This window comes from Triturus cristatus, chromosome 4_1 (genome assembly GCF_964204655.1).
Source record: "Triturus cristatus chromosome 4_1, aTriCri1.1, whole genome shotgun sequence".
Taxonomy (NCBI): Eukaryota; Metazoa; Chordata; class Amphibia; order Caudata; family Salamandridae; genus Triturus; species Triturus cristatus.
The window spans coordinates 769,521,466-769,531,658 of NC_140585.1; the positions used below are offsets into that span (position 1 = coordinate 769,521,466).

Genomic DNA, 10,193 nt, shown 5'->3' on the forward strand with positions numbered 1-10,193 from the left:
CTTTGGTGTTTCTTAATGATTTCCGTTCGAATTGGGCTAAGTTCTGTCTTTTCCTGCTACACAACACTACTGAAGTGGAGTGGGAGGGCCCCCAGTGGTCTGGTCTCATCTGGCAATACAATACCTTCTTTAACTCAGAGTAAATATTTACCATGCAAAACAGGATTTGGTGGATGACATCCTGGGTAGGGCCCTGGTAGGGGTGCACTGCTCACTGAGGTTTTGGACCAATTTGCTGATTTCCCCGATGGGCTAGGGTATTGGCAAGATGCAGGTACTGCCACGGCTGTAATATCATTTCTTGGCCTTACTGGTCTCTCTGTCCCAGTGTTCCTTTAAGGAAATTAATAACTTTCTTTCCATCTTGATATGGAGATCAGGGAGGAAATGTGTGGCTTTACATAAATTATTTGCTCCTTTGGAAAGGGGAAACTGGGTGCCCCTCATTATAAGCTCTAGTGTGCGGTCACCCAACTGCAGTGGCCCTTGCAACAGCCTGCGGCAGGTCCTGATCCGGAACAGACTCGTCCTAAGGGATCTAGGGGGAAGGGACATTCTGCACTGGCTCATGTGCCAGCGATGTGAGGACCCTTGGGAGGGGCGTCCCACTAAGGTGGCTAAACCTTGCTGAAATAAATATGTGACTCCCCGGCCATGGTTACCCTGTCGTGTGGGTGCTGCAGATGTTTTGCTGAGATTGCAGTTCACCACGACACTAGCAAATGGACAGAGGTGGACGTTTTCACATTCAGAGATCTGTAAACACATCAACTCCTGCTGCTCTTCCGCAAATTGTGAGAGAGGCGCAACATTCATGAAGGTAATTCTTTTGACTTATAACGCCTTACTGGTGGCCTTTGGAACAGTGTGGGGGTCAGATGGTGCTGAACCGGCCATCACCTTGTTGCTTCAGGTGCTGTTAGGACACGGAACCAGTAGGAGCGCAATCACTCTGATTTTCGGTATATTACTGGAACTCCATATGCCGTCTCTCCAGGCTTTCAGGGACAGGTGGACTCAATCCCTGGGGCAAGGAGTTGATGAATGTGCAATGGGCTGGTGCACAGGAACAGATGTGGGGTGTCTCTAGGAACTCCTGCCTGACATACACTCAATTTAACTATGTCCACCAAACATATTTGACCCCAAAGCACTTACAGCACATCTTTTCTACTGTCCCATCAGAGAGCCATTGATGCCCTTATCACAAAGCTGATTTTTTCAACATGGTGTGGGACCGTTGAAAGATTGCCCGATACTGGGGTGTTGCTGCTCTGGCCTTGACGGACATTATGGACTGTCCCCTACAGGGCACTCCACTGCCCTCCTTCTAGGGCTGACCACATGGACACAAAAGAATAACTATAGGTTCAGGTTTCTTGACCTGCAATTCGCACCACTAAAGCACAGAATAGCCATGACCTGGAAGTCCACTTTTGCACCACCACTGGCACTCTGGCTGACAGACCTTTTGAAGCTGGCGACTGCCAAGACGGTTATGGTGAGAATTCTGCCCATGCAGTGGGGATGGCACCCATCTGGATGCTTGGGACGCTTACATTGCTAAAGTACAGGCCACGACAGACAGGAGACCTCACTGAGATCTGGATAGGGGCTAACGTCCATCTGTTGGCCCTATGGGAAGTATTGAACTTGGTACCAGTGAGCCCCCCATTAGCACCGTTTTGACGGCACCTAGAGTGGGCCTTTGCGACTCTCTTTGGGATGCCCCGGTGGACTGAGAAATTGAGGCTGTTTCTTCTCAGGAGATTTAATCTCTTCTCCCACCTGGATACGATAGTGAGGGAATTGGTGTTGTGAATCTTCCTGTCCCCACCGCCCTCCTCCCTGTAAAAAGCTAGGGTCACATAAAGAGTAGTTATACTGAATTAATTGTAGCTCTTACACCGCTCTCTGCTGGTTTTTTACAATCTTCAGAGCCAACACAACTGGTAAACAGCCTCAGGCAGACCTAACACGAATATCCACAGTTTCTTCTTCATCGTTCTACTCACTATAAGGTTCTTTCCTTCGTTGACATTGTAAGAAGCGTGGCTCACATAAAGAGTTAGGCTAAATATATTGGAGCTCATAGACTCCAACACATACTGTTGCTAGTCCTAGCCTTAACTGCCCTGTAACCAATTGAAAACCCCTTGCATTCCATCCCAGAGTTTTCTTCCTTTTGCCATTCCAGGTGACATCACAGCATCACCACATCATCACATTATCACACTTTCCACCTCTACTCCAATCTGACACTATCCTGCATTACACCACTAGGTTCTCCATACACACAGACAGACTAAGATTTGTTTGCCTAGGTTGGTTATGCTACCACATTACTGCTCCCTCTCACACAGCCACAGTCCCTCCCAAAGTCTTCATTTTGTTTCCATTCCACCAGACTCCCTTATAGAGCCAGGTGGGGGAAAAGTACATTCCTTTATGATCTCTTTATGTGGGCTAGGTAATGCAGTTGCATATTATACACCAGTGATTCTTGATGGGGTCTGTGGGAAATCACATTTTGCCTAAACAACAGCACAGAGTCATGAACCGCGTTGTGGATATATTGTGCAATACTTCTTATTGACCATGAATGTTGCAATAATTGTGGCACTTGCATTGATATCTAAATTTCAAGAAAGAGGTATTTGGGAAAAAAACACTTTTTCAGTTCTCAAGATCAAAGCGAGCGTCATGTAGCCGAACTGGGTGGTTGAGGTGAATGGGATACCATGTTATGTGGGGCACCAAATTCAAAGAATAAAATAAAATTCAAAAACTGACATTTAACATCTTTAAATGAAAAATGAATTTCTGAGGTGACAATTGCATCAGTCACTAGGATGCCAGTTGAGGGGGAATAAGGCTAGGGCATTATATTTCATCTGTATTTGAATAAAACACACAAAAGGTGACTTAACCCTGGCCGAGGCCAAGGGTATGCCCAGACGTGTGTCCCTTGCTCACTGTGCTTTGCGCTCCAGGCTGTATACCTCACTGATGAGGCCTACGTTGGCAGAAACTGGTCTGGGGTTGCTGGCAGTTATGTCTAGAGGTGGCCTTGACTGGCAGTTGCAGGTGAACTATTACTATATGGAGCAGGGCGCCTACTGATCTGCATAAGGCAGGCCATTGTCTATAGTGGTACAGTGGGCAAAAAATTATGGACTGAAATGCTCCCCCAAGTGTTTGCAGTATTTAGACTTTTTGCATTGATTCTGAAAACTAGAACTGTTACCCCAAGCCTCATTTTGTTTTCTAATGGCCATGCATTATTAATGGAAGGTATATAGAATGTATTTGAGATTTAAGAATGTAAAAAGAACTCAATGATTCTAAAAAGTTTATTCCTTGCTTTTCAGGTTGGATGGTGGACATAACAGGTGACTATAAATACATGTACTTTACATGTGGAGTCATTGTAATTATTGCCAGTATATGGCTTTTCATTGGGAATGCTATCAACTACAGAATGTTGGAGAAGGAGAGGAAAAGTGAAGGTGAAAAAAAGAATCAAAATGCTAAGGAAGATATTAAAGAAACTGAACCTCTGACCAGTAATGAAAATGAAGATCTGTCCACAAAGCCTGCCACAGATGTTGATGACCCCACATCAAAAGAAACCAATATTTAAGGCAATACAGGTTGCCAGCATGTCGCGATTCTTGCTGGGAGTATTTTATTGACAAAAATGTGTCGTTTGGGTACAGGACATTAAGAAATAGCCGAGATGCAAATGAAATAAAACACATCATGCTTTTATTTTGTGGTGGTGGTGGATGTGGAGGTAATTGGCAATTTTCTGAGTTTAACAATAATACATCTTCAATTACCACTTGTATTAAAAAAGCAGAAATAAGATATTTCTGCATTTGAAGAGTCTTCAGTATTTCAAGATTTTGGCACAAACAATTTAACAAATGCTTACTGCATGCCTCGGAAGCAGATCTAGAGGTCAATTTTAATAGGTAAAAATGTCTTTCTCGGCGTCTGATTCATGAGCATTTGCTTAATTTAAAAAAATTAAAAAACAATGGCCACTGGTAAAATTTGCAGTGTAAAGATTGACATAACCCTCTTTATCTTAGTTAAAATGGTCATCGAGTTCATGATTTTGTTACAATAAAGTAATTGAATATGGCAACAGGAATCATCAAAAGCAACCCTCAATTGCCAAAGGGTGCATTCAATCTGCCAAGTTCTTACAAATTTTCAGAAACTCACCTGAGCTAGCGTCAACTTTAATGAGATTTAATATGTTACTTTGAGGAGCATGTGCTTTTTACAGCACGGATATTAACCAAAACTTCATTTTGATTATAGTACAATCAAAACAATAAAACTAAAATCATGAAACCTTTTGCACTTGCAAACATGCTTGAATGTTTGGGGATTCACAAGCAGTAATACAGTCTGGAAGGTTTTTTCACTGTTCTGACTCTGACTGTGTGACTGCCAAATATATAATTTTTTACAATTTGGTAGCATGCAACTTTTAACTAAGCAGTCTGTACCTATAGAATAGAAAATTTAATTTGTTTTGCATTAAATACTCTCTCGATTATGTTTGACTTTTAAAACATTGGAGTGATTTTTCATTCCAGTACACAATGTCCCAGTCACACACCTTACATTTGATCAAGTAACTAAACCTGTAATTCACAGTCGAATTATGGCATGTAGGTAGACACAGCTTATTGTGGCATGCAGGTAAACATAGCTGACTAAGTTAAGTGAAGTACTTCAACTGAGATTCTTTTGGAATGTCTAAAATAATACAATCATTAGTCAAATCCTTACAGTGTGCCACATTCCAAGTATAACTTTAGGATTCATGTCATGCAAGTTGGTAACAGAGCAATTACACTTTAACTGCTCCTCTCCCATGAAACCTTTGTTTTGGTTTAGCTTCCACACTGGCTGTTTTTACTCTGGAGATCCAGGTCTGCTTTTAGAGACCTGCAGTTACAATAGCCTAATAATGATTTCCTGAAGTTTCTATGATGCATTAGGGTTCAAAAGGATTCACCAAGGTCATCTCCGGTATCAGCTCCAGTGGGTGAGAGAGATAGAGAACCTAGAAAAAGTGGCTCCAATCCTTCAGATCAGTACGAGCTCGAATGAAGAGCGCTTTGATTTGCATAAGACAAATCAAGTGAAAAATTGCAAGTTTTGACATTTGCTTTTACTCCGTTAGTGGTTAAAACCATTTCATAGTAGATGATAAGACTGTATGTGTCTCTACTTCCGAAATCTATGTATGAACCCATATGTCTGTCCGTCTATCTATCTATCTATCTATCTATCTATCTATCTATCTATCTATCTATCTATCTATCTATCTATCTATCTATCTATCTATCTATCTATCTATCTATCTATCTATCTATCTATCTATCTATCCATACATATATCTACATATTTAAATATTTAAGCTAAACCATTTAAAACACTTTTGGCATTGACTAGTTCATCACAAAAATCCAAATAAGTTGTCATATTCTCACTTTCTCAGTATAACCACGGGTAAGTAATGCAATTTTAATAATGCTTCACCTCACTTACAGGAAGTTAATATTAAGCCTGGGTGGAGTTCGCAGAGTTTACATGGAACTCCTCGAAGTGACAAAACAGCACTACAAGCTATGCGGAGTGGGTTACCTCGCACTGTTTACACTAATTTTTAGTGCCAAATATTTGTCCTGGGCTTTAAAATCAGCGTGAATGGCAACTCGCACAGTGCAAGAGGGCGCTCCATCTTTATGATGCTCTAGTAGAAGTTCTACTCGAGTGGCAGCTTCCTCAATGCAAAAGGAAGGTTTTTCAACACAAGCGGTAGCGACCATCTATGACTGCCCGGGTTGAGAAATCTTGCAGGAAAGGGGTCTAGCATTGAATTTTCCTCCCTCACCCTCGTCAACTTACAGTTGGCGAGCGAGGAAAAAACACTTCTCTGCTAAGCGGAGTAGATTTGTTTTTACTCTGAGCTCGGCAGAGCGCGGAGTGTGAAGAACTCTGCAAACGGAGCAGAATTCACTTCCCAGGCTTAGTTAACATGAGCCTCACCGGAACTCTGCAGGTTAGGTTAATGTAATATTTTACATCTATGCATGTTTTTCTTTTTTTCTTAAGGTGGAAAATAATTCTCCCTATAGAGGCTTCCCTTTACAAATCATTCTTGAAAATGTTCTTTTCACACTTTGAAAGTCAGTCTTCAAGACACACATCTAGAAGAGCATGTGAGGGAAAGGCACAGTAAATGTAAAAGGATTACATGTGTGAGTGTTCACATCATTTGCATTGATTTCCTACCTTATGCTTCTGGCCAGACACTCATTTCCCCGCCACAAAGTGTGATTATCAACTCTGAAAAATTCCACAGTGAATGTAACTGACATCTATCCCCATCCACTTCCTTACCTCATGAATCTAGAGTGTATCCAGAATGTATGTTTTATATAATGCCTGAAACTGATTTTCATGCATAAAATGTGCTATGAATTGGGCTAACTGAGGATTAACCATTCCAAATTGTTTAACTGAGCTTCATGTTTCTTATTAAAACATTTTCCATTTAAATCACGTGCCTGTTTGTAAACTTTAATTTTATCTATGTGGAATGTTGATGCTCCAAAGTGTCTCTTGACTTGTAGCGTAGTACATCTAAGCAAGTAAATTATCAGTTTTGGATCATTCAACTAGATTTCACACAGTGTAATAAAAAGTGCATTGCTTTCTATGTTCTTTCTATGCTCTGATAGCAAATGAATATCGAGCATTCCATCGGAAACAAATCCAGCTGAGATTATCGTGTTAGATTGAGGCCTATGAAGATTGTTTCACACTCTTGTAATATGTTTGCCGATACTTGTATTCTACTTTCTTGTACCTGCCAAACTCTAGAAGATAGCTTTTTTGGGAAGCAAAAGGCAAATGTAACCTAGGGCATTTCAATTCCTTGTTCCTGCTTTATCTTGCTGTGGAAATGCTGTTGGCTAAAAGTGATGTATTTAAAAGTAGCGTCTTCAGAGCCGTTTCCTATTGATGTTTAGGAAATTATGTGACTGTAGCTGTCAAATTTGCTTTAGAAAGTATTATAAGAATTCGAAATGTACCATGAAATTAAATGTATCTTTTATAATGATAAAGAAGCTTGAGTTGAACAACCTCTAGGTCTATAATGTAAATGTGGCATATAGGTATTCTTGTCCTTTAGAAAAAAACAATATAGTACTTTTTATACTTCACAGCTCCTCCATGTTGCTGTCATAAATGTATTGTAGTTCTTGCTTCTCTTTCAGAAATCATTTAGTTATAAGACACACCCATATCTTAAAATCCCAAACTCATATTACATGATATATATTTTCATTTTTAAATTAAGTCCAGTGCTCTGCAAAAGTATGTATTTTATGTCCCTCATTTCATGTTATTTATCCTCTGACACATTCAGACTAATGTGAAAATTGTGTTTATTAATATATATGTATATATATATGTGTATATATTCCAAAAAGCTCCGAGCTTTTAAAGATGCACTCCACAAGGTAAGTTTAGCAAAACCTGTTTATTCCATGAAGCGGCATAGTGAAACCCAGTTCAATTATCCCCCGACGCGTTTCAGTGCTTCCAGCACCTTAATCATAGGGTTGACTTGTAGGTGAAACAAAAACAGACCGCCTCATTTAATACTCCTATGTCACTAGCTTTTCAGTAAGCGGTATGCCGGGAAAGGTAGTCCCAATTCTTCCTCCTCTGTGAGGTTGTTTCACTAACAAAGTTTAACTGCCAAATATTTCAATTGTTTTACAGCCCTCCAGTGTGCCCCAGGTCTTGTTTGTCCGCTTCCAATCCATGATACCTTGTGCTGCAGGGAGGCTGCAAAATGATTCTCAGCCCCGCAGACTCAGTCCAGTTCACAAAGGCGGTGCAAACTTCCACGGCCGGAGGCGCCGTGCATTTAAATATTCCAAAAAGCTCAGAGCTTTTAAAGATGCACTTCACAAGGTAAGTTTAGCAAAACCTGTTTATTCCATGAAACGGCATAGTGAAACCCGGTTCAATTATCCCCCTGACGCGTTTCAATGCTTCCAGCACCTTAATCATAGGGTTGAATTGTAGGTGAAACAAAAATGGACCGCCTCATTTAATACTCCTATGGCACTAGCTTTTCAGTAAGCGGTATGCCGGGAAAGGTAGTCCCAATTCTTCCTCCTCGGTAAGGTCGTTTCACTAGCAAAGTTTAACTGCCAAATATTTCAATTGTTTTACAGCCCTCCAGTGGGCCCCAGGTCTCGTTTGTCTGCTTCCAATCCATGATACCTTGTGCTGCAGGGAGTCTGCAAAATGATTCTCAGCCCCGCAGACTCAGTCCAGTTCACAAAGGCGCTGCAAACTTCCACAGCCGGAGGCGCCGTGCATTTCAATATTCCAAAAAGCTCCGAGCTTTTAAAGATGCACTCCACAAGGTAAGTTTAGCAAAACCTGTTTATTCCATGAAACGGCATAGTGAAACCCAGTTCAATTATCCCCCTGACGCGTTTCAGTGCTTCCAGCACCTTAATCATAGGGTTGACTTGTAGGTGAAACAAAAACGGACCGCCTCATTATATATATGTGTATATATATATATATGTGTGTGTGTGTGTATATATATTTATAGGTGTGTGTCTGAATGTATGTGTGTGTGTGCGTGTGTATATATATATTTATAAAAAAAATACCCTTTCAGGCAGGTATAGATATTTATATATATGTGTGTATACGGGTATATAGGTGTGTGTATATATATATTCACTGAAAAAACCATAGGTTTCAGGGTTGTTATAGTTAGTTGGACATTTCACTCATACAAAACCATAGAAATCCCGCCGTTATAGTTAGTCGAGCTAACTATAACTCGCGCCCCCGCAATGCACTGCTGATGACGTCACATATTACATCATTCATGACATGGTCAGTGACATCACTGATGACATTACTGATGACATCTCAAATGACATCACTGATGACATCACTGTGCACTGCGGGGGCCCGAGTTATATATCCATCCAGACAGTTATATATCCACTCAATCTACAATACAGATTGGTATATATATAATACATATTTAAATTTCAAACTAAACCACATTCAGTGGATGATGTCATCAGTGATGTCATCAGTGATGTCATTTGAGATGTCATCAGTGATGTCATCAGTGATGTCACTGACCATGTCATGAATGATGCAATATGTGACATCATCAGCAGTGCATTGCGGGCGCGTGAGTTATAGTTAGCAGAACTAACTATAACGGAGGAATTTCTATGGTTTTGTATGAGTGAAATGGGCAGCTAACTATAACACCCCTGAAACCTTTGTTTTTTTCAGTGAATTTGAAAGTTTTTTTAAATGCTAACTTTTAAGTGTGATAGTTGTTATATCTATTTTTTTGTACTGATTTTAAAGTTTTTTAACTGTTTATTTATAACTATTTTATTCAATAAATAACATTATATATTTTTCTGAAAATTGCACAATTTTGTATTTTTTTTTTATTAAAACTGAAACATTGATGAATTTTCTTGTTTTCATTTTTTATTTTAATATATATATATATTATTTTCTTTTTAAAAAAAATTCAAATTTTTTTCGGAGTCGCGCACTCAAAGTGTACACATCACGGTGGGTGCGCGCATTCTAGCCGCCATTTTAGAAAAGTCTTGAAGGATCCGCTTAGGGTGTGCGATGGCTCTGCGTTTTTCAGTTACATCATATACATTTAATATCACGTGATATGCGCGATTGGTATGCGACCACTCTTCGACTCCTGCTCCCGCACATTCGCGACACATGCGCATTACGGTGCGAGATGTTTGCGCAGTTGCGGGTCCCGCGTGACATCATATACGTGCTGGGGCGCGCTGGGTGCGCGACTCCCGCAAAAAAAATTTATGTTCCAAAATGATATGTATGTGTCTTTAATATACATATTAAGGCAAGAGATTATGTAAGATATTCATCAAAATAATATATTTGTACTTATAATAAATTATATTATTTTAAAATATATTTTCGCGAAGTCCGGTGCGTGCATCGTGAGTGCAGAAAACCAGGTCAGCAGAGCTGCTGTAGAGCCAGAGAACCAGGTCAGCAGAGCTGCTCTAGAGCCTAAGAACTAGGTCAGCAGAGCTGCTCTAGAG

General features: G+C 40.2%; 1 protein-coding gene across 3 annotated transcripts in view; it reads left to right on the forward strand.

Moving 5' to 3' along the window:
- Positions 1–6,588, forward strand: part of LOC146855507 (monocarboxylate transporter 2-like) — a 350,090-nt gene extending 343,502 nt beyond the window's left edge. For all 3 annotated transcript variants that reach the window (XM_085653342.1, XM_085653343.1, XM_085653341.1), the window contains exon 6: positions 3,372–6,588. In XM_085653342.1, coding sequence (XP_085509468.1) covers positions 3,372–3,643 — 272 coding nt within the window. In that variant the 3' untranslated portion in view covers positions 3,644–6,588. The remainder of the gene's footprint in view (positions 1–3,371) is intronic.
- Positions 6,589–10,193: the final 3,605 nt, after the last annotated feature.